At 44.6% G+C, this 25,415-nt stretch overlaps 1 protein-coding gene and 1 long non-coding RNA gene across 2 annotated transcripts; one reads left to right on the plus strand and one right to left on the minus strand.

The window, feature by feature from the left end:
• MASP2 (mannan binding lectin serine peptidase 2) lies at nucleotides 1-25,315 on the plus strand. Its single transcript, XM_023499871.2, has 11 exons — nucleotides 1-417; nucleotides 1,085-1,304; nucleotides 1,899-2,076; nucleotides 2,491-2,622; nucleotides 7,754-7,950; nucleotides 9,681-9,828; nucleotides 14,928-15,046; nucleotides 17,739-17,817; nucleotides 21,968-22,105; nucleotides 22,627-22,701; nucleotides 24,433-25,315. The coding sequence occupies exons 1-11, from the start codon at nucleotides 404-406 to the stop codon at nucleotides 25,197-25,199; spliced, it is 2,067 nt and encodes a 688-aa protein (XP_023355639.1). The 5' UTR covers nucleotides 1-403; the 3' UTR covers nucleotides 25,200-25,315.
• Nucleotides 4,719-7,747, minus strand: LOC116422850. The gene is made up of 3 exons (XR_004233388.1): nucleotides 7,378-7,747; nucleotides 5,511-5,614; nucleotides 4,719-5,098 (listed from the first exon to the last, which is right to left on the minus strand). It is a non-coding gene; the product is annotated as an uncharacterized LOC116422850 (long non-coding RNA).
• Nucleotides 25,316-25,415: the final 100 nt, after the last annotated feature.

The raw sequence follows: 25,415 nt of genomic DNA on the forward strand, positions 1-25,415 counted from the left end.
TGAGGGAGGTGGACACCTCTGGCGTCAGCAGGGACTCAACAGCAGTGTGGGGGCTGGGGTCGGTCTCCGTCTGCTCACTGGGGGCCTCTGGACAAAGTTTGCTTCTTCTCTGAAGGCCTGCCTCCACCCTACCCCACTCCCTTGCCTTGTCCCACACTAGAGGGAAGAGGATCCTTTCATCCCTGGCTCCCTCCCCTGCCTGAGCACTCAGGAGGTGGGAAGCGAAGTGGGCAGCTCTGTTTGGGACCCAGGAATGGACGAGGAGAGATTGAGTCACTCCTGTTCAGGCTGGATTCCCAGAAACCCTGGGTCAGTGAAGGGGTGGGGTTAGACCTAGATAAACAGACCAAAGGTGAATGGAGCCTGTAGGCCTCTGAGTGAGCTCCAGCTAGGAGAAGGGGACATGGACTTCCTGAGGTGAGTGGGACAAGGGGGATACTGCACTGGACATAGGAAGGACATGAAATTTCCACCTTCCAAGAGGAAGGAATCCTTCTGCTGGGGCCTGGGGCTCTGAGCCGCAACCCTTGCCTCTGAGCCAGGTCTCCCGGCCCAAGTCCTTCCTTCAGCTTGTATCCCACACCCCGAACCTGAACTCTCTTCCGCTAATCCTTGCTTCCTGAGCCTGGATCTCACTCCTATGTCTAACCCTTCTATACCTCAGACACCATAACAGCCTTTGGATTAGTAGCCCACATCTGTCAAGATGTAAACTATGGCTGACTAGACCCCAACCCTGAGCCTTTAACCCTCATTCCCAAGTCCTTCACTCTATGTTCCTGACTCACCTCTCCTATCCCAGTCTCTAATTAGAATAATCTAAACCCAGACCCTTTATCCCCTTCCTGCTCTGTCCTCCTGGCCCTCCGGTCTCTGCTCCTTGTCCTGAATCTGAATGTTCTTACCTTGGACCCCCATCCCCTAAACTCTCACCACAACTGGCTCCCCAGTCTCTGCCTTGTGTCCTTCATCTGAATCCCCTTGGCCTTGGACCCCCGTCCCCCAAACCCTCACCCCTTGTCTTCTTCTCTCTCAGCGTCTCTGTCCCCCACTGCCCTCGTCATCCCCTGTCATCTCCCACCAGGCTGAGTTTCTTGCTGGCAATGTCCCTGCAGCAAGTGGGCGGAGACCCATGGCCGAAGGCCGTATTTGGGCGCCTTGCATCCCCCGGTTTCCCCGAAGTGTACCCCAACAATGAGGAGCAGAGCTGGAACCTGATGGCCCCCCCTGGCTACCAAATCCGACTCTACTTTACCCACTTCAATCTGGAGCTGTCTTATCTCTGCGAGTATGACTTTGTAAAGGTAGCTGGGGAAGCACTTGGGTGTGGGGGGGACAAAGGGAGCATGGAAGGAGCTGAGACCTCGGGGGCGGAGGGGACGCCAGCACCCACAGACATCCCCCACACCCCCCAGGTTGAGAGGGAGCGGGCTGCCACAGCGGCCCTGGCACGTAGGAACCGCCTCCCAAATGCTGCTTTGCCAGTCTGGCCCAGGGTTAAAGGGCTTCTAGAACCTTTAGTTCTACCGGGAGTTGGAACATGACCACCCAGCTCCCCTCTAAATGGATTAGGCACACTTCCTTCCCTGCCATGATCTACCTGGACCCACCCATTCTTATTTGCAATCCCTGAGGCATAAGTGAAGGGAATTGTCCAAGTGTCTGAGCCAGAATTCGAATCCAGGCCTTCCTGACTCCAGGTGCAGAGCTCTGTCCATTGCCTGCACTGTCTCCATCATCTCTGCCCTGCCCACCCTACCTCAGGGACCCCAGAGGGTTGCCCAGGGCTCCACTGTATAAGGGCTGGGAGACCTGGACTTTGGGGAGCCTCGAAGGGGCCCCAAGGAAAGGCTAGTCACCGATTGTTCCTCTCTCCCCTCGCCCTCCCTGGGAGGCAGCTCTACTCTGGGGACAAGCTGCTGGCCACCCTCTGCGGGCAGGAGAGCACGGACACGGAGCAGGCGCCCGGCAACCACACGTTTCACTCGGAGGGCAACCGCCTCCGCGTTGCCTTCCGCTCCGACTATTCCAATGAGAAAGACTTCACCGGCTTTGAGGCCTTCTATGCGGCCGAGGGTGAGTTCTGCGGTCCGAGCGGTCACCGGTGTGGAAGCCCACAGGAGAGGTGGGAGGGGAACTGGCCTGGTCCCCACACAATCCTAGGACTCAGTTTCCCCATCTGAGAAGCTGCGCTCCTCCCACCTGTTTCCTGAAGAGCTGGGGTCAAACTTAGGAGCTTAGAGCTAGAAGGAATCTTAAGAGACCCCTACCCCCATTTTACAGAGGAAGCAACTGAAGCTCGGCTGACTTTCCCAGCAGGATCTAAGAACACCCTAGGCAGGCAGTCGATGGTTGGATAGATGAGCTCTTTTAGGAACGCGTCCCCCTCCTTTCTCCGTCTGGGCTGTGGATCGGGGCCTGGGTCTCTCCTAACTCTCCCCTGGGCTCCAGCAGGTGGGGAGTCTGACATGTTGCCCCCTCCTCCTGCAGACATTGATGAATGTGAGGTACCACCTGGAGAGGACCCCATCTGTGACCACCACTGCCACAATTACCTGGGCGGCTTCTACTGCTCCTGCCGAGCCGGCTTCAAACTCCACAAAGACAAGCACACCTGCTCAGGTGAGAGGCTGCCCCGCAGCTTAGCTGGCCCCTTTCCCTGCTCGTCCTCCCTGCCCTTTCTGGGCACGCCGCTGCCCTTCCCCGCCTGCGGGCTGCCCCCCAGATCTAGGACTCAGGGGCTAAGGAGAAGGCGCCTCCCTTCCCAAGCTCTCTTTGAGGGGGACAGGGCACAGGGCACAGGCTGGAGGGTGAGGGAAGGGCCGGGAAAAGGCCAACGAGGGTCCAGCTCTGGGTTCCATCCGGCCCTTGAGGCTTACCTCCCCTCTGACTTCAGGTGAATCACATCACTTCTCTGGTCTCAGTTTCCTTCTCTGTAACATGAGGAGCCAGGATGAAGGGCCTCCAGGGTCCCTGTCCATGAGCCCAGAATGGGACAGCCCCAGATTTTACCTCCCTCCCACTCTATCCTCCTTGCCTTGTCTCCCGCTCACTCTAGCTCACTTTTCCCCAGCATCCTTTGCTGCTTGGCTCCCTCCTTAGTCACAAACCCCGATCCCAGGCCCTTCCGGGGGAATACAAACAACGGGCACCCACTGGTGGCTCGGCTGGGGGCCAGATCTTGGCTCTGAGGCTGATTGGGTCTGATGGAATCACTGCCGGCTTTATAAGAGATATTACTCTTATTGTTATTAACAGTTATTAGGTGGATCTTTCCTGCTCTCCTGTCTCTTTCTCCTTGGACACTTCCTGGAGCCCCTCCCCTTGCCCCCTAACCCCCTGTCCCTGTCTCAGGGTGAGAGTGGAGAGCCTTGCTCTTCAGGATGGCCTCTGATATCATTTCTTTCCTATCTTTATTTTCCAGCACAAGATAATTAACATCCCCTTAGCCAGGAAAGCCAGCGAGGGTCCTGGGGCCAGGGCCGGGCATGAGCCCTGCTGGATGAAGCATCAGTGCCAGGAGGCGGCTCTCTGCTGCCCACATCCAGACAATAAACCTGGCTTTCTCCCAGTGCTGCCCAGTGGCTGCCTCCAGGCGTGTCTTTGTGGGGGAGGGCAGCCCAGGGACCTAGAAGGCCGCTGGGAAAAGTACTGTGGCCTTGGAGACCAGCCCCTTCTGCAGGGGAAGTGGGAGGTGGCTGCTGGCCTATGGGGCTGAACAAGGGCATAAGGCTTTGCTTGTTTTCTCCTGTCTTTCTCCCTTTTCACAGAATTAGGGAATGTCAGAGCTAGGAGGGCTTAGAATACAAGATGTCAGAGCTGGGGGGGGGGCCCTTAGAACCCAGGAGGTCAGAGCTGGGGGGGGGGGGGGCCCTTAGAACCCAGGAGGTCAGAACTGGGAGGGCCCCTAGAACCCGGGAGGTCAGAGCCGGGAGGGCCCCTAGAACCCGGGAGGTCAGAGCGGGGAGGGCCCCTAGAACCCGGGAGGTAGGAGCCGGGAGGGCCCCTAGAACCCGGGAGGTCGGAGCCGGGAGGGCCCCTAGAACCCGGGAGGTCGGAGCCGGGAGGGCCCCTAGAACCCGGGAGGTCGGAGCCGGGAGGGCCCCTAGAACCCGGGAGGTCGGAGCCGGGAGGGCCCCTAGAATCCGGGAGGTTGGACCTGGGAGGCCTTTGACCACCCAGTCCAATCTCATTTAATGTATGAGAAAACTGAGTCCCCTAAATGAGAAGTGATTTTTTTCAGAGTCACAGGTGAGTTAGTGGCAGAGCTGGGCCCAGATTCCAGGTCTTCACCTTGTTTGCAACAACAGTTTTCCCAAGACTCCTGGTAGTTGTGCAAAGACAACCTCAGCCCAGCTGCCCCACAACCATTTGCTTCCTATCGAGGCATCTCTTGGTTTTTTGTCCCCGGGCCCCACTGGCCCTCCCTAAGGCACCACCCTGATCCTTTCCATTTATCCCCAAGACTTAACGTCCCCTTCCATCTCCCCCAGACCAGAGGCTCCTGCCCTCCCTCTGGTGGCTGCTGCGCTCACTTGCATGGGAAGGCTCAGCATCTGGTACATCTGGGGCCCGGCCCAAACCGCTCCCCCGCCCTGAGCCCCCACTGCTCGGACTTCCTCAGTCTTGGCTCCATGTTGGTCAACAAGAGAACTGAATGAGGCTCTGTCCCTCTCTCACTGCAGGAATGCTAAATGCCGGGGGGGGGGGGGCTCAAACCTGTGCTCTTGGGTCACCGGGGTCTGCACAGAGCTGGGGAAAGAATCCTGGCTTCGAATTCTGGTTCTGAGTCTCGCTAAGAGTGTAGCAAGTTGTTTGGGCGTGTCCCTTTACTAGTCTGGGTTCCGGTTGTTCATCTGTAAACAGGGCCAGAAGCAACACAGAAAGTCCCTTCTGGCTCTCAGCTGACCACCCTGTCAGCTCTGCAGGGTCCCAGAGTAATCCTTCTCTGAGAGGGAGCCAAGCGGCATCACTGCCCCGTCTCCAGGGAGACGGAGGCCGGCCTTCCCCAAAGCGCTGGATCCTCCTCCTGCTCAACTGCAATCTCTTGAGATCATTAGGTTGGAGAACTGGAAGCTCTGGGTTCTAGCCTTGAATGCTGAGACAGAGACAGAGAAAGATACAAGAGAGAGACAGAATGAGATACACAGAGAAAGAGAGAGAGAGAGAGAGAGAGAGAGAGAGAGAGAGAAACAGAGAGAGAAAGTGAGAGAGAGAGAGCAACAGAGACAAAGACAGAGAGACAGAGAAAGACAGAGAGACAAGAGAATGACAGAGGTGGAGAGGCAGGAATAGAAACAAAGACAAGACAGAGACAGACTTTATTTCCAACCCACTTGGCAGGTGCATAGAGACTTAGACTTACATAAGTGAGGTGGGCTCTGGGTTTAGATCCTGGCTCAGACACCAGCTGTATGATCTTGGACAAGTCACTTAATTGGGGCTCTCTGCCTGTTTCCCCATCTATAAAATGAAGCCGTTGAACTTCATGACCTTTAAGTCCCTTTTACCTCTAAATCTATGGTCCCAGAAGTCAGGAAGTTCATCTCTGCCGCAGACACCAGTTATCTGACCATGAGAAAGTCAGTATAATTATGTGCCTCAGTTTCCTCATCTGTAAAATAAGAGTTTTGGGCTAAATGACTTTGAATCCTCCAAACAAGTATTTATCGAGTACTGACTATGCGCTGTGGGCCTGGGCTGGGTGCCGGAAATATAAAGGCCCAAGTGACATAGTCTCTGTCTCCGAGGACCTTATGTTCTAATGGGGGAAGCGGCATGTGCAGGTTTGAGAACGGCTCAGAATCTGGGCCTCGGAGTTGAAGCACACACGTAACTTATATGAGTCAACAGAAGCTAGTTTGGGAGGGAGGCCTCAGGGAGCGTCTCAAGAAAGATCAGACGTTGTGCTTGAGCCCAACTTGGAGAACAGAGACCCCGAACCTGAGGGGGGAGAGCTTTCCGGGTCCTGGGAGTTAGGGGAGTGTGTCTAGAATATGGTCAGACCAATGTTGGCTTGGCTGGAAGAGTGGGGGGGGGGGGAATAATCCGAGAGACAATTGGAAAGGGGGGAAGGGGCCAGTCTGAGAAGAGATTTAAATAGCAAAGAGTATTTTATATTTTATTCCAGAGAGATTAAGGAGCTGCCAGAGCTATTTTGAATAAGTGTCTACAATGAATTAGGCCTGGAGAGACACAAGGCCCTGAAACCAAATAAGGGCCAGACTGGAGATGATGAACTACGATTGTGGCCGTGTGAGGGGAGTGGAGGAGGCTGTGAAAAGACACTGTGGGGGGAGAAACAACAAGATTTGATAAAAGAAATCTCTTGTGGGGAAAGTAATAGAGAGGAATCGGGATGACAAGGAGGTTGTGAGCCTGAATGACTGGGAGGCTGACGGTGCTCTTGACATTTAGGAAAGCCAGGAAGAAGGAGGGGTGGGGAAAAGCTAATAAGAGAAAAGAAAGAGAAACAATATAATAATATATATATATATATATATATATATATATATATATATATATATATATTATTATATGTACATATACATATATATATATATATATGTATATGTACATATATATATTATGTTATAATATATAATAGTAGAATAATAGCATAGAGTATATAGAATAGTATACATATATAATAAATATATATAATAGTAATATAGTATAGAGTATATGTATAGAATATTATAGTATATATATAAATACATATAATAGCATAGTATTATATATATACTAGTAGTATAATAGTATATATATAATAGTGTAGTATAATATATAACAGTATAAGTGTGTACATAAATAGTATACATATTATATATAGCATATATATAGTATAGTACATATATAATGTTATAGTACATGTATAATACCATATATAATAGGTATACATAGTATATATGTAGTATGTATATACTATATAGAGAACACATAGTATGCATAAATATATAATACATATATAATATTACACATGTAATAGCAGATGTATAATAGTATAATATAATATGTAACAGTTTAATAGTATATATATAGTAGTATAGTATAATAACATATATAATAGTACTATAATAATACATTTATAGTGATATAGGATATATGCAATAATATAGAGTATATAGAGAAAATATGGTAGTGTATATATATATATATATATATAATAGTATAGTATATATATAAAAGTAATATAAATAGTATAGATTATATATATATATAGAGAGAGAGAGAGAATTTAATAATATAGAGAAAAAAGAAAAGAGGACCAGACACCATTAATAGGTGTGTTGAGAAGTGAGCGAGGAATGTTGCAGGTGCCATGATCAGCCAGGCTGTCCGGGTGGAAAGCCAGCACTCTTTGACTGTTCCACTTACCTCCCAAAGTGGCCGATGGGGGTTCCAGGGGCTCTCTGGACAATGGTCATTTGCAGGCAGATCTGAGTTTACCTGAGAGGTTTAGTCATCTGAAGACTTCTCTGGGCCGGCAAGTTGCCGACACTCGTGGTCAAGCCTTGACTCTGCGGACCAGTGGAAGCAGCCCCAAGGGCCGGACCTGGAACCCCCTGATAGCTGGGGCCCAGCTTCCCAGCTTTGTGACTCAGGCTCCTTCCTAAGCAAGAAAGGGATATTCCAGCTCTGGGTCTGGAGTTGGGGAAGGTGGTCAGATGTAACCAAAGGTGATTTCTCTGGTGAGAGGAGTGAGGGGAAGGAGTCAGGTTCTTACTCTGGCTCTTGTCCATTCTCTTGATAGCTCAGTGCTCAGGCCAGGTGTTCACCGAACGATCCGGAGTGATCATAAGCCCTGACTACCCCCAGGTCTACCCCAAACTCTCCAGCTGCAGCTACAGCATCCAGGTGGAAGATGGTTTCAACATCATCCTAGAATTTGAGGACTCCTTTGATGTGGAAACTCACCCAGAGACCTTGTGTCCCTATGACGTCCTGAAGGTGGGTTGCCCGGGATGTTTTCCAACAACGTGGCTCATGTGTTTAGACCAGCAGTTCCCACACTTCAGCCCACTATTTTGTTTCCTGCTCTTGGATTAGCTTCCTACACCCCCCTTCCAATAAACATGCAGATGGGAGTTTTGTGCTTCTGGACCATATTGCTGCTATTTACCCAGTATTCATTTCCTTTCACAGAATCAATCCCCAAAGCTCTTCTGCCCTTTTTAGCCTCAAATAAATTTCCAAGCCCACTTGAGGTGTCTGTGCAGAGAAGTGAGTGACCTTCTCATTATGTCGGGCATCCTCTGTCAATAACTGTCCTTATAATGAGGAATATTCTTCTCCCCCCCCCCCCACCAAGGCAATTGGGGTTAAGTGACTTGCCCAGGGTCACACAGCCAGAAAGTGTAAAGTGTCTGAGACCAGATTTGAACTCAGATCCTCCTGACTTCAGGGTTGGTGTTCTATCCACTAGCTGCTCCATGTCCTTATAATGATATAATAAACTAGTAGCATGACTTGAGTTTCCCCAAGGGGGTCTTGTTGTGCCCCCAGATCCCTTCCTCTTCCCAGGAGTCATGGAGCTGGGAATCCTGGCATTACTGTCTTCTCTCAGATATGCTCATGGTACTAATAAATAACAGGAGAAACATTAGCTTCTTCATCACAGAATGTTAGATGTGTAGGGAATCTTGGGACATAGAATGTCAGAGCTAGCAGAGACATTAGAACATAAAATGTTAGAACCCAGGATGTCAGAGCCAAGAGGGGACTTAGAACCCAGGATGTCAGAGCTGGGAGGGCCCTTAGAATAGACAATGTCAAAACTGAGAGACACCTTATAACAGAGGATATCAGAGCTAAGGGGACCCTTAGAATATACATATAAGAAAATTAGAAATAGAATGTCAAAAATAAAGATGGAGAACATCAGAAATATAGACTATGGAATGTCACAATATGGAATATCATGAAATGTTAGACCATAGAATGTAAAATCGGGAGGGATCTCAGAATGTAAAATGTCGGAGCTGGTGGTGATATTTTTAGAACATAAAATGTTAGAACACTGAACATCAGATCTGGAAAAGACCTTAGAACATAGAACATGAACTGTTAGAGATGGAAGGGAATTTAGAACATGAAATGTCAGACCAAGCTGGAAGGGATTTAGAATATAGTCTGTTAGATCTCCAAGGGCCCTTTAGAGACCAGTTTATTTTCTGTAGGAGGAAGCTGGGTCTCGGAGAAAGGCAGTGCCGTGTCCAAGGTCTTTCAGTTCAGAGCCCAGGACAGGGGTTTCCCCCTATGGGACATTGTTCATGTTGGGAAGTGCTGTCTGGGCTTTAAGTTCTGGCTCCTGTTATAAGACAGCCCAGTATGGTTAAATGCTGCCAGGGTCAGATGACAGCCCTCACTTTGACTGGCTCTCCCAGAACCTGGGAGCCCAGACTGAAACATTTCCCTTTAACAGTTGTCCATCGGGGCCCAGACCATCTTGGAAAACTGGACCTGTGGCGGTCAGATGTGGGGGACACACTCGCTGCTCCCGTCAGTTTCTTCCCTGCGCCATCATCACCATTCCCACCATGGCTGTTGCCACTGAACCTTCACTGCTGTTGTTCTTTTTGGCTTTCAATGTCATGCTGCCAATTCCTTGGGACCCTCCTCCCACTTCCATTTTGTCCATAGAGATGTACCTTCAACTTTGTGTGACTTTATTGTTTCAGATTAAAACAGACAAAGAAGAATATGGTCCATTCTGTGGACAGACCTTGCCCCCCAAAATTTACACTAAAAGCCACAGTGTGACCATCACCTTCATCACCGATGACTCGGGAGACCACACCGGATGGAAAATCCGATACCTGACCACAGGTAGGAGTCTCAGAACCTCATCAGAAGTCTCCGGTGTTACAGCTTTCAGCAGGCTTAGGAGTTTGTTAGGAGAGGAGGAAGTCACATCTTGGAGCTGTTATGGTGCTACCTTTAGCAGGGGTCCTCAAACTTTTTAAATAGGGGGCCAGTTCACTGTCCCTCAGACTGTTGGAGGGCCGGACTATAGTAAAAACAAAACCTTTGTTTTGTGGGCCTTTAAAGAAAGAAACTTCATAGCCCTGGGGGAGGGGGATAATCGTCCTCAGCTGCCACATCTGGTCCGTGGGCCGTAGTTTTGAGGACCCCTGCTAGAGAGTAGCAAGGTTACTGACACTGGAACCTGAGGATCTGTATTCAAATCCTATCTCTGACATTTACTACCTGAGTGATAAGACAGTTTACAATCTCCCTGAATCTCAGTTTCATCATCAGCAAAATGAGAAGATTGGAGATGATTTCTAAAATCCCCTCCAGATCAGTGGATGAATTTGGCCAAAAACTGATTTGAACTGATGACGCAGATGGTCATGTCCGTTTTGGAGGGATGAGGCTCTCCCTTCTTCAGTCCAAACGAATCTTCCAGTACTTTGAAATGTCACTATGAGAGATTCATTTCTTTGGGTGAAGGTTTAGGGCAGGTAGTCTTACTTTTTTGTGTGTTACGCTGGGTAAAGCATGTGGACCCTTTCTCAGAAAAAAAGTTTGTGGCCATTATTCATCATTGAAAGAAATACTAAAGTTTTAATGTTTTTGTTTGTTTAATTGTTCCTGACTCTTTGTGACCCCATTTCCAAATGGGAGTTTTCTTGGCAGAGATACTGGAGTGGCTTGTCATTTCCTTCTCCAGCATTTTGCAGCTGAGGAAACTAAGGCAAACAGGATGGAGTGACTTGCCAGGGTCACTCAGCTAGGAAATGTCTGAGGTTTGTTTTCCTGACTCTAGGCGTGGTGCTTTACTCATTGCTCCATTTGGCTGCTCCAGTTTTAAGTAACAGGTCAGAGAAAATAAAGATACAATTTTTTCCCGATCCAAGTTCAGAGGCCCCACTGAAATCTATTCATAAATGACCCCTTGAGAGTCTAGGAACTCCAGAGACTAAGGATCTCTGGCTTGGAGATTCTTTTTAATGAGAAATTCCTAAAAATAATCCTGGATAGAAGACATATTAACTTAATCCCAGCTTTTGTTTCAATTTAACAAACATTAGGAAGTGCCAAGAATACAAAGAAGGAAGGGAATAAACACAAATATAGCAGTTATCACACACTAAGCATTGTTAACAAATCTTATCTAATTCAATTCACACAAGAATCCTGGAGGTATATGTTATTACTATTTTCATTTTACAGTTGAGGAAACTGAGGCAGACAGAGATTAAGGATTGGAACTCTGTCCTCCTGACTCCAAGTCCAGTTTTAGCTGCCTCTGAGACAAAAAGAAAAAATTCCTGCTCTCAAAGTGTTTATGTTCTACTGGGTGAGGGTGAGATAACAGGCACACAGATACATAAAAATAAAGTGATTTGAGGGGCAGCAGTATAGATGGCACAACGGATAGAGAACTGGTTCTGGAGTCAGAAGAGTTTAAATCCAGCCTCAGACACTTATCACATCCTAGCTGTGTGCCCTGGGCAAATTAACTCCATTGACTTGCTTAAAAAAAAAGTGATTTCAAAATGGAAGATTAGGAAAAGGTTTCAGGTAGCCTCTGAGCTGTGCTCTGAAGGAGCCTGGGGATTCATTCTAAGAGATAGAAGTGAATAGGAAAAACATTCCAGGAGTGGGAAATAGCCAGGTGGGAGAAGGATTAACTTATTTGGGGAACAATCAGTGGGCCAATTTGACTGGAATGGAGAGTAGATGGGAAGAGCTCCCAAATAGGGAGCTCTCAGTGAGGAAATAACCTTTATTAATGTAAGTCAGCATCTCTAGGTCATTTACAGCGTTCCCTGGGAACACTGAGAAGGTGAAGGTCTTGACTTGATTCCAAGTCTTGGGCTCTAACCATTACACACACACACACACACACACACGGGCTCAACTAGGTCAAGTGGTCTAAAAGTTCCTGTGAGTCTCAGAATATCCAATTAAGAGAAGAGTTTGTATCAAACTGATAAAAGGAAAGAAAATGGGATTCTATATAGGGACAACCAAAACCCAACTAATTTATAGAATGCCCCTGAATCCAGATCTGGGAAAAGAGGCTATGGCCCCTTAATCTGGGGTCACATAAAGGCAAGATGAATTTACTTGTTTCTCTTGAAGATCCTTTCCAACTTTGGCAATCTAGTTTCTAAGTTTTAAGTGAGGCCTTTTTCCATACTGGATTGGCAGTTTCCTAGGTTAGGTCCTGGGGAAGGCTTTTCTAAAGCCAAATACATTTCTTGAAAGCTTTATTTGGCTTCATGTGGGGAATTAGTTAAGCAGGGAGCACTGTATCTTGACTCCAACATGGTGACATTATTTTGGTCCTTTTTGAAAAAGAACAACCAATCATTACAAGGCTCTGGGGATATAAATACATAAAAGGAAATAATCCTTTTAAAGATCTTATATTTTCATGGAGGAGACAACAATTACACATGAGATATAAACTGAGAAATCACTAACATCTACAAATTAATTCAATACCAGATGGTTTGGAAAGGAGCAAGGGTGTTAGCAGTTGGTGAGATCAGAAAGAGTTTTATGTAGAAGATGGTGTTTGAACTGGGACTTGAAGTAAGGATTCTGTGAGGTGGAGATGAGGAAGAAGGGCATTCCAGGCATAGGAGATAGCCAGGATAAAGGCTTGGAGATGATAAATGGAGTGTAGTGAGAAACAGCCAAACAACCACTATGGCTATATTACAGAGTGTGGGAAGGAAAATAATGTCCAATGAGGCTGGAAAGGGAAGGGCTAAATTGCTTAAGGCTTTAATTTTTTTTAACGGGCTAGCGAATTTATTGGAGTTTTGTCAAAATGACACTTGAACAATCATGTGGATTTTTAAAATAGTATTTTACTTTTCAAAATATATGTAAAGCTAATTTTCAACATTCATTTTCGTAAAACTTTGTGTTCTATTGCACAGGTTTTTTTTAATAACAATAATTTTTTAAAAAAATATTTTTAAATACATGCAAAGATAGTTTTCTACATGAACCCTTGCATAATCTTGTATTTCAAGTTTTTTTTTTCCCTCCCTTGAGGATAGGGGCAGGGAAGAGGGAGAAAAATTTAAAACACAAAGTTTTTTTCTTCTTTAATAGTCTTTTATTTTTCCAAATATATCAAAGATAGTTTTCAATAATCACTGTCACAAAATTTGTGTTTCAAATTTTTCTCCCTTCCTTCCTTGATTCCTTCCTCAGGGCAGCAAACAATCTGATATGGGTTAAAAATGTGCAATCCTTTTAGACATATTTCCACATTTGTCATATTGTGCAAGAAAAATCAGACCCAAAGGGGAAAAAAAAAACCACAAGAAAGAAAGAAACAAGCAAACAAAAAAACACAGAAAGTGTTTTGAGAGTTCTGGACCATTCCTCACATAGCTGCCAAAATAATTCCCCTTAAATCCAGATTTGATCTCATTGCTCCCTGCTTAATTAACTCCCCACATGAAGCCAAATAAAGCCTTTCAGAAAGGCTGTGATTGGCATTCTCCATCCCAAATCCACTGGAATTATTAAGGTTTTAAAATTAAACAGGGGAATTTATATTTTATCACAGAGACCAGCATTGAAGTTCTGTACTTTAGGAAAATCCTTTTGGCAGCTGCATGGAGGATGGACTAGAGTGGAGACAAATGGGAGGCAGGGAGACCATTTGGGAAGTTATTGCAATAAAATGGGTGAGAGGAAAGACTAGAGCCCAATCTAAGATAGCAGCTATGTGAGTAAAGGAAAGGAGTCAGACGAGAGCAATTCTATGAAGTTATGGAAGGGCCAAGATTTGATGACTGGTTGGTACACAGTGAGGAGGAAAGTATAAAGATCAAGATGAGGGAGTCACTTTGTGGGTCATTAGTGGACAACAAGCTCAGTATAAGACAACAGTGTGATATTAGGCTGCTGAGAAAGCTTAAGCAATCTTAACCCATACTGAGAGAGTTATCTAGGACGGAGGAGGTGATCCCCTTGTTTCAATCTGCCCTGAAATTGTGTCTTCATTTCTGGCTGCCCCAGTTTAAAAAAGGTGAAGAACAAGCAGAAGAAAACAGAATGCTGAGGGTTGTATTTGGTATCGTGCCATATGAAGCTAGATGACCGCTAAGATAGTCTGGACTAATCAATCTCTGAGGCCCCTTCTCTGGTTCTAGGAAAAGCCAGTCCTTGGTTCATCATCATCAGGTGCTCTTCACCCCTTCCTTTCCTAACTATCCACTCTACTAGTCCTGTATACCCCAAATCCATCCAGACAGCTTGACACTCATATAGCTGGGATAAGACCAGAGTGAACACTCCCATTTCTTCCTGAAAGATGGAAGAATCATCAAGCCTTACTCCTGTCCATGTTTTACATATGTGACCTGCTGATGCACCCTGGGAACCCCTCTGCAGCACCTTAGAACTTTGGGGTCGTTTGAATGGCCCTCTATCTAAAACCGGCTGTCACCCCAATTAGAATGTGAGCTTTCTGGGGCAGGACTTTGGGGGTTTTGTTGTTGCTGTTGTTGTTTGTTTGTTTGTTTTTGGTCTTTTTGTTCAGCACAGTGCTAGATACATGGTAAGCATTTAATACATATTCATCTACTTTCACCAGATTTGGGGGAGAAAAAAGTGGGACTGTACACTGAGGCCTCTGCTGCACTTTAGAACTTTGGGGCCGTTAGAATGGCCCTCCATCTAAAACGGGCTGTCACCCGCATTAGAATGTGAGCTTTCTGGGGGCAGGACTTTGGGGGCTTTTTTTGGTTTTGGGTTTTTTGTGTTTTGGTCTTTTTGCTCAGCACAAGGCTTGATACATAGTAAGCACTTAATACGCGCCTTTTCATCCATTTATCCATTCACTTTCACCAGGTTGGGGGGAGAAAAAAAGTGGGACGTACATTGAAACATTATTTCTTCTACCACCAAGAGTTTAATCTTGTAACATTTCTTCTCCATCCGCTCAGCTCAGCCGTGCCCTAATCCAATATCGCCACCTCATGGTCGCATCGCGCCAGTGCAGCCGAAATACATCTTGAAAGACCATTTCTCTCTCTCTTGTGAGACGGGATACGTCCTTTCCAAAGTAAGTTCTAGAGAGCGAGAGGGTCCTCCCCCGGAAGCCCCTTCTCTTTGGAGGCGGGGACAGAAGGTTGGGGATCAGGAGAGTCGGTTTCTGTCTGTGTGGGCCCCCCAATTAGGACCTAACGTGTGGACAAAGGCTGAGCCCAAAGGCGGGCAGGAGGATGAGTTACCTGTCCAGTGAAACACCTCGGTATTAAAAAGGAGGCAGGCAGGCAGTCCCCCTGGCCCAGAGATGACCTTCCTCGGCAACAGCTCCTGGGCCCCCATGCACCAAAAAAATGAGATGCCAACAGGAATTCGTATATTCTGCAAAGTTATAAATAGTGATCACTGGTCAGGGAGAGGGAGTATAATTTTAAAAAATGCTTAGCAAGTTGCTTAAGTGGCCCAGGTAGGAGATTAACATGTCCTCTTTATGTTCTTCAAAATTGTCACTAAGTCCCTGTAGTAAAAAGTAATAATCCTGAAATGATAGCTAGGCAATCCACAGTCCTGCAGAGGGACGAAAGAGAAGAAGGTGAGACACTTTTCTCACCTTAGCAAAACTTCTAGTTCCCCTTTCCCATGATGCCTCGGCTAACACCGATGCCAGATTGTCAGGAAGCCCGTTCCATGAGTCTTTGCGTCACAAGGAGGTCTCTCTGTCCAAGCTGCCTCCTTCCTTGTTGGAGGCTTGTTGGTTTTCCTCCAGTGGGGAAGAACTTCGGGGTCACTTAGAATGGCAGAATGGGAAAGATTTGTAAAGATCTTCTCTTGTGCCCTCCTATATTTTTAAAATAAAAATGGAGGCCCAGTTGGGTGGATGACTTGCTCATTCCTAAAGTTACTAAATAGCAGAGACTCGATCCACACCAAGATTCTTGGATGTGGACTCTTTGTTATTTTAATAAATATTGTATTGTGGCTTCTTTTTGACATCACACACACACACACACACACACACACACACACACACATCTCATAGAATCTTCCCAGGTAACAAAGGCCAGGGTAGCAAAGAAATCCAACACATTGACCATATCTGACAGCTTCCCCTTGTGCTGCACCTGTAAACAATGGATCACACACACAGATTCAGAGCCAGAAGAAACACGGGGAGCCATGAGCTCAGACAGAGATGGAGTGATTTTCAAAGAGGCGCTCAGCTAATAAATGTCAGATTTGAGCTGAGAGCTTCCTGACTCCAATCCTGGAGCTCTAGCCACTGTGACTTCTCTTCCAGGGAAGATACAACTTTTCTAGCCCCGCCTACCCCTTCTTTCTCCACCCCCTCTCCCACTGCCTCCCTCTTCCTCAATCTTCTTCTCTTCTTGAATTGAAAAATTAAATGAACAGTTATCTACCCTCAGATAGTTCCTAGCTGTGTGATCCTGGGCAAGTCATTTCACCCTTTTCTGCCTCAGTTTTCTCATCTGTAAAATGAGTCAGAGAAGGGAATAGCAAACCACTCCAGTATCTCTGCCAAGAAAACCCCAAAGGGAGTCACAAAGAGTGGGATATAATTGAAAATGACTGAACAACAACAAACATCCTGCAACTAATATTTCTCAAAGAACTAACTTAGACCTGGGTCTTCCTGAGTTCAAGGTGCCCCGCCATATGATCTCCACATCATATGTGAGTATATGGTATCTGAAAAATAATACAGCAATTAAAGCTAGATTACACAGTGAATCCAGAGCTGAACTAAAAGTCAGGAAGTCCCAGATTTTAGTTCTTCCTCTGACATTAATTATCTGGTAACTCCCTATACTGATAAAGGTACAAATTCTCTTCTCTCAAGGGAAAAATAACATCTTTCCATCCTGGCATACAAAAACCCAAATACAGCTCAGAACACAAAGAGATAATAGATAGATAGATGATAGACAGATAGACCAATATACATATGGATGGATAGTATGGGTAAATAGATAGTAGATAATGGGATGATAGATTGGATAGATGGACCAATAAATGGATGGATAAAGGGATAGATAGTAGATATAAATAAATAGATAGACAGATGGACCAACATATATATGGATGGATGGATGGATGGATGGATAGTAGGTAGTCAGACTGAATAGAATAGATAGATGGATCAATAAAGGGATGGATGAATAAAGGGATAGATAAGTAGACAGATGGGTCAATAGAAAGATAGATAAATGGACGGATGAATGGACTAACATATATATGTATAAATAGATAGATGGCCAGGTGGACCAACATATATATTGATAAATAGATGGGCCAGCATACATATGAATGGATGGATGGATAAATAGAGAGTATTTATTAAGCACTTACTTATATGGAAGAAACTATGCCGAGTGCTGGAAATTCAAATACAAGCAAAAAGAGACAGCCCTGACCTCAAGGAGCTTACCTGCTAATGGGAAAGATAGTATATGAGAGCTGAACAATAGGAGGAGGCTGCTACCTATAAGAAGGAACGAGACAAAAGTACAGTGGACTTACACACAAGCCTGAGCAGTTCCTAAAAGGAGGTTCCATGCATGGACTCCTCAATGGGAGAAGGGAAGTCCCAGGAGTGGAGGTTTCAGGCCAAGAGGCAGCTGCTAGCCAGGAGAGTCAGGAGCAGAGTGCAAGAGAACACTAAGGAAAAGTCAGTTTCTACATTGCCATTTTTGTGATGTCCCCAACTTAGAAAACTTTTAGAAACCAATGTTTTCTCTTTTTCTCCTCAGGATGAAAGGATTTTGGAGTCTTTTACTGCAGTCTGTCAGAAAGGTGGAACCTGGGACCAAGCAATGCCAAAATGCAGCAGTAAGAGGCTGATTCAGACAGTAGGGATGATAATGGTTCTTTTATCTCGACAGAGCAAATCAGAAAATAGGGTATAAAACCAAGCCTCTAAACCACGGAAGGGATATTTAAGTCCCACAAAGTCACCAACTTGTAAATCATGCTTTCTTCACTTATTTTGATACCAAAAAATAGCAATAGTGATCAAAAATCAGAATGCTCCAGAATGCCAGATTACAAAATAGGAGAAGCCCCTGACCATATCCTTTTTTATGTTTTTAATGCAAAACAAAAAAATATATGAGTACCTGGTAGAAAGGCTATTGTAAACTATATAAATGCGGTGTTTAAATTACCATGTTTCAGATACACTAAATAGTTATTGAGCATCTGTTGTATGCACAACTTGCTTTTTGGATCTGATTTAACTACCTTCAAGAGGCCTTTCCCAAGTAGTTAGTGCCCTTCAGGACCTCATATTATTGTGTGCTATTTTTATATTTCTACCACTGTTTCTCTCAAGTCTCTCCTTGTCTGTAACTGTTTCTGTCTCACTTCCTCTTCCTCTCCTTCTGTCTCTGCCTCTTTTTCTCTCTTCTCCCCATCTTTTCCTCCTCTATGTCTCCCCCCTTTTCTCCTCTGTCCCCCTCTATCTCTGCTTCTTTTTCCTTGTTCCTCCTTCCCCTTTTCCTACTCTATCTCTTCCCAAATATTTGCCTTGAGGCAGGGATTTTTTTGGTTCTTGTCTTTGCATCCCAGCTACTTAATATAACACCTGGAACCTAATAGGTGCTTTAAGAAAACCCTTGTTGAAGTTTATCATGTGCCTCTGCAATCACCATTCCACATCACCTATTCATTTATTCAGCAAATATGTATTAAGTATTGTGTAGAGCTTGAGGCTGAAGGAGGAAGGAAACTTTAGCTACAATACGGTCTCTGTTCTCATGGAACATGCAGTCCGACAAGGTTAGGGAAAAATGCAAATACAGAGAAATCCAACACACAAAGGTACCTGATCTGTTCATTAGAGAGGGGCAGAACAGAAAGCCAAACTTTCCCTAATAAATGGAGCCGTAAAACTTTAAAATTCCACATTTTATGGTGCAGCCCAATGTTTTCTTATCTGACCATTTCCAGATCGTAAAGTGATACTTCTGAAGACAGTCACCCTGGTGCCGAGGTGAAAGTTTTTACATTCTCTTCACAGAAAAAAATCTAGCGATAGTGAAGAACTTAGAGGTCATATAGCCCTTTTCCCATGTGTAGCTTTTTCAAGGTCCTTTCTGTTCTAATGTCTCGCCAAGTTATAAATTGAACATTATCCTTGGAGCCAGGTAGACCGTGTCCAATTTTCTGCACCTTATCTCTCTATATCGGTTATCCCCCTTCAGCACTAGAATAAGATAGACAGGGGACTCTGGAAGTCCTTTGAAATCCCTTTTTCTTAGGAAGGAAAGAAAAAGGGGGACCTGGTGGATGAAATTGTACAGGAGAAGATAACTTAGAGAAAGAAGAAAGAGGATCCTGTAGATTAAAAATTGTAAAGGAATTGTCATTCCAGGAGACACTGAGTGGTCTAAAGCGATGAATGTGGATGCACAGGGAACTCATTGAAAAAGCTAGAGTTTTAAAAGGCAGGCGCAGCCGGTGAAGCAAGGATAGGATAAGGAAGGCCAGAGTGACACAGCCCTTTGAGAATTGTGCCAGAAGCCCCTGAACTCAGGAGGAGCTGAGGCTGGCAAGGAAAGCTAAGGACAAGGAGGATTTTAAAAAACTTATCTTGGGGCAGCTGGGTGGTGGTGCAGTGGATAGAGCACCAGCCCTGAAGTCAGGAGAACCCGAGTTCAAATCTGGCTTCAGACACTTAACACTTCCTAGCTGGGTAACCCTGGACAAGTCACTTAACCCCAATTGTCTCTGGGAGGAAAAAAGAAAAAAAAAAAGCTTATCTTGGAGAAAAGCGGATTGGCAGAAATGATAGAACTACTGTGAGAGGGATAGATGAGGTGACAGTAATGAGTATGGAAAACTAGAAGTGTCCAATTCCAGTTGTGTTTCTGGATCGGTTTTGCTATTTACCGGCTAAGAAGAATTATCTTTAAAGTAGAAGGGGGTGGGAGGGGAAGAAATGCTGACGAGGGTGTTGTTTCCTTTCAGTAATAGTAAGAGAACACCTAGCTCTGTTTCATAGGTTCAAATGACCAGATTGGCATTAATTTTTGGTCATGTCTCTTTATGACTCCAATTGTGGTTTTCTTGGCAAAGATACTCGTTTGTCATTTCCTTCTCCAGCTCGTTTTACAGATGAGGAAACTGAGGCAAACAGGGTGAAATGACCTGCTCAGTGTCACACAACTAGTAATAATTGAGGCCAGATTTGAACTCGGGAAGATGAGTTTTGATATCAGCTCTGGCACTTTATGCACTATGGAACCCCTGAGTCCACTCGAACTGTGCTGGTAGATGAGACCTTCTGGCCACAGTCAGCAATTATGGGGAGACTGTGGAAATGGGGGAAGTGTCGAGAAACTGGAGAAAGGCAGCACTGTGAACTTTCAAAGGAAGGAAGAAATCTGAGGAAAGGCTTAAACATGGGATCAAAAATCCCCAACCTCCCCAGGCTAGGAAAGGTGCAGCTAGGCGGTAATTTATCTGAAAAAGATAAAGGTTTTAGTTGACTGTAATCCTGACTTGCGTCATTAGAGGCTGCCAAGTAGTAGAATGTCATCTGAGATTAGATTGAGCAACAATCTAGGCAGGTGGCAGTTTTGCTGCGCTGGATTCTATCCGACCACATCTAGGGTATTGTGCTGAGTTTTGGGGTCCATATTTTGAGAGGGACTCTGTTAAGGTCCTTGTGATTAAGTCAACAAGCATTTATTAAGTACCTACCATATATCAGATGGAGCAGCTGGAAAGTGTCGAGTTCAAACCTGGTCTCAGACATCTCCTAGCTGTGTGACCCTGGGCAAATCACTTCACTCTGTCTTAGTTTCCTCTTCTGTAAAATGAGCCAAAGAAAGAAGTGGCAAACTGCCATGAAAATCCAAAATGGGGTCATGAAGAATTGGACACGATTGAAAAAATGACTGAACTGAACCCATAGCTAAGACTCAGCCATTGTTCCTGGAATGGACGGATGCCTCAATCTATTTTTATACGGCTCCATTCATTCTTCTGTATCTGTATCCCCACTGCTCAGCACATAACAACCCCTTAAAGGATACCTATTTATTCATTCATTCATCCATATAGAAGGGATAGATTTTTTGTTGTTGTTTTGCCCCAAGAACCAGAACTGGGATCACGGGGCAAAAATCACAAAAAGATAACTTTTATAGAAGGGAACTATCTCAAAGTAGAATTGACTGCCCCAGAAAGTAGCGGGCTCCTCATCAGAGACCTTGAGTGAGGGCTGAGTGTCCGCCAGTCAGGAACACTGCAGGAATCCCTTCCAGGAATGGGAGGCCATGTGGTCTCTTAAGGTGACCCAACTCTGCAAGGCAACTTGTCCCTTCCTTTAGGAAGGGCACCGTCAAAGCCTAACAGTATAGAAATAGCAATTTGCTTATCTGTGGCCTTTTATGTATTAAATGCTTTGCTTAATTTATAACAAAAGTTCAGAGAAATTAGGTGCCTTTCTCATGATCACACAGCTAAGTATTGGACCTAGCACTTGAACTCTGATCATCTGACTTTAAGCGCAGGCCTTTTTCCATCTTATGGCAGTCAGATGGTGCCAAGGATAGTGCCAGGCCTGGATAAAACTCCTCTTCCCGAGTTAAAATCTAGCCTCAAACACTAGCTGTGTGGCCCTGGACACATGCTGTTTGTCTCAGTTTCCTCATTTGTCAAATGAGCTCAAGAAAATGGCAAACTACTCCAGTGTCTCTGCCAAGAAAACCCCAAAATTGAGTCGGACACAACTGAAAATGACTAAACAAATTGCATCTTAAGGATGCAGGTAATGTTTTGAAGTTGCTCTACAGAAGAAATTAAGCGATGCCCACTGTGTGCAGGCTAACGACATTGCCTGGGGATGGATGGCTCCATGCTGCCACGCGTCCGAATGAGTTGCTTACAGGCTCTAGCCCATTTTCATCTTGGTACATAAACTATTTTACTTCATTTGCTTTTTCCTCCTCCTCTCCTCCCCCATCTTTATTAGTTGTTGACTGTGGCCCGCCTGATGATCTATTCAATGGCCAAGTGACATACATCACAGATAGTGAAGTGACCACGTATGAAGCCGTGATTCAATATAGCTGCAAAGGCCCCTTCTACACTATGAAAATGAATAATGATGGTAAGATAATTCTTTTTCGGCACTGGGGATGGACGATGTTGGGAACACATACACTCAAGGCCTGAAAATAAACTTTAACCAACATTTTTGGCCAAGGCTAGAAGAAAGATTAAAAGGCACTTTTCCCATTGCTAAGTGAAATATTATAGCTCAAGTGACATTTAATGTCAATTTGCTAGAATTCGAAAACAGATCTTATCCAGTAAATGACTACTCCAAACACACAATATATTCCAAATGGTTTAATTTAACAAGCCAAAAACCGTATCATTAAGCACTTGAGATCTTGATACATATTCAAGTTACACATCTAAAAGGTTTCCACTTTGCAAGCAAACATGGTAATGCAGAGACCTCCTGTTTATGAAATCATGTAAAATGGTTATTCAGACGCCTCTATTTCCTACTGATGCTCAAGAGTCAACATCCTTCAAGGTGGTATTCAGACAAATGACAACCATCTTATATATGCAGTTAATTTAAGCTTTTTTTTTTTTTTTTTCCTTTTCAATGATTTGCAGGTAAATATCAGTGTGGGGCTGATGGCTTCTGGAAAAACTCCAAAGGAGAATATTCACTCCCAGTCTGTGAGCCTGGTAATGGATATACTTATATAAGAAATTTATAATTGATGGAGGGCAGAACTACTTGGTATTAGAATATAACTAGGGCTTTTAGCTGTAGTAGGCAAAATCTGACTCCAGCGACTGGCCCTTAAACCCAGTTACTAGTGCCAGCTAACAAATTCTCATTACTCCCTTTCCATATGGAGCGGTTGTTAGGTGGCAGCTACATTAGCTGTTTGATTGTGGTTGACCTTTTAACTAGGCAAGCATAAAAAGTTAAATGATTTTTTTTAAACTACTATCTTTACCCATTTGTAAATATGTTCTTCCACTGAGTTACTTTCCTTCTATGTTAAAAATGCTATTAAAACCCAGAGCTAATAACTTGTTGATTATTTCCCTAAGCTGCAGCTTTCGAAGGCATCTCATTTTTAAACATTAATGCAATTTGCCTTTAATAGTACTTTAATTTAAAATTTTACCAGAATTGGCTCTCAAGAAATATTTGAGCAAAGTGATTAAAGTCGAAGAACGTGAGGGTAATAAGTGTGTTATTACCTTCCTGCTTTTTTTTCTTTTACTTAGATTCTATCATATAACACTTGTAAATTGTTGTTTTTATAAGTATCCTGCCACAACGGGAAGTTGAGAGATGTTGTAATAATCGGAGTTTAGTTAGCAATAAAGACCTCAAGTAAAATGTAATACTCATAAAAGCCAACCAGGGAATAATAATTTCTGGACTGTAAATGCCCCAGCAACAACAGTACCAGTGTGGGTGTCCTATTTTTATACATTAAAACACAGCAAACCGAATGCTCCAAATTGAAAGTACTTTGCTAATCTTGACATCCTAATCACAACAGCACCTGTTGTACTAGGATGGTAGGATGGCAGATTGCCCCATTTCTAAAGATGGGGAAAACTGAGGCTATGCAGGGTTTTATTCTTAGATACTCCAGCATGATTCTTTTATGAACTAGTCTAGGCATCTCATTCTTTATGGTCATCATCCTTTAAGTTAATTTGCTTCTATCATGTTTATGGTCACAAAATGATTTTCAGAATCTTCAAAATTAGGAGCTATATAGCAGCTGGGTAGTGCAATGGACAAGCCAGTTAGAGATGGAGTCATAAAGCTTTGAGTTCAAGCGTGACCTCAGCTATTTCCTAGCTGTGTGATGTTGGAGGCAACTGTTAAACTTTCACCATTAGCACTTACACCTCCAAAATCAAAAGCTACAAATTAGGGCTTGATTTAACTTTGTAAACCTAAGGGGACACAATGTTAATGCAGGTTAAAACTGTGTCATGTACACTTTGGGGAAGGGGTGGGAAGAGCTGGTTATTAAAACATTTTACTGGTATACCCTGTGTAAAACTCTGGATAGGTCACATCCTCTGCGTCAGTTTCCTTATCTATGAAACAGTGATAATAGCACCTACCTCCCAAATTTGTTGAAATGAGGTAAAGTGCTACATATCCTTATAGGGTGAAGTTTCTGGCAGCCCATAAAAGTATAAAGGCTCTCCTTGAGCACCTGACAGTCAGCAGGATACTCTTAATGCTGCTCAATTCTTAGTGCTTCGGGGAGCAGTGAAAGCTAATAAGGCGTGCCCCATCCCCGAGATCTGCATTTTTTAAAACCATCACCTCATATGAACAATCTGAAAATGAATTTCCGCCAACCCCTTTACATATTCCAAGTTTTCCTTGGCTTTGAAGTCGTCTCCTAACATAACTATCTGTTCTCTCAACAGTTTGTGGCGTGGCATCTCAGAGACTGGAGCGAGTACTTGGAGGGAGGAAGGCCAAGCTTGGCGAGTTTCCCTGGCAAGTCATGCTCCTTGGGGACGCTCTCGCTGGAGGTGCACTTCTGCACGACAACTGGGTGCTTACAGCTGCTCATGCAATCCATGAGCAGAGAGACCTAGGATCTCTGGAAATCAAGATGGGGCTTCTGAAGCGATCCTCGCCTCACTACACAGAGGGCTGGGCAGACAAAGTCTTTATACATGAGGGTTACACCTACGATGGGGTCAACTTTGACAACGATATCGCACTGATTAAGCTGAAGAATCACGTGCAAATCAACAGTAATGTCACGCCAATCTGCTTGCCAAGAAAAAATGGAACCCGTGTGAAGACAAATGATTTGGGAACAGTGTCTGGCTGGGGAAGGACTGAAAAAGGTTTCAGAGCTCACAGTCTCATGTATGTTGAACTACCAGTTGTTGACCAGCAAACCTGTCGAGCAGCACTAGAAAATAAGACGTCCCCAGAAGGCAAATCTCTCATCCTAACTGACAACATGATATGTGCTGGTTTTCAAAGTGGTGGCAAGGATTCTTGTTCTGGGGACAGTGGAGGGCCCTTTGCATTTCAAGACCATGAAACCAAAAAATGGTTTGTAGGTGGGATTGTGTCTTGGGGTTTGGGATGTGGTGAGGCAAATCAGTATGGAATGTATACCAATGTCATTAACTATATTCCTTGGATTGAGAATATAATTTTGAATAACTCTTAAATTACAGACACTTCCATTATCTTCTCCCTTAATAAAAATTATTTTCCCAGCAATCTGTATTGTAAGCTTCTAACAAAGTAAACTGAATTTGGAACACTAACATGAAACTCAAAACAATAAGCCCAAACATTCTAAGACGAGGTTTCTGAAAACACACAAGAGTACATTTTTAACAGCCCAGGTTAACCTTTGTACAAACAGGAAACATCTGCTCTG

Source organism: Sarcophilus harrisii, chromosome 3, assembly GCF_902635505.1.
Source record: "Sarcophilus harrisii chromosome 3, mSarHar1.11, whole genome shotgun sequence".
Classification (NCBI taxonomy): domain Eukaryota; kingdom Metazoa; phylum Chordata; class Mammalia; order Dasyuromorphia; family Dasyuridae; genus Sarcophilus; species Sarcophilus harrisii.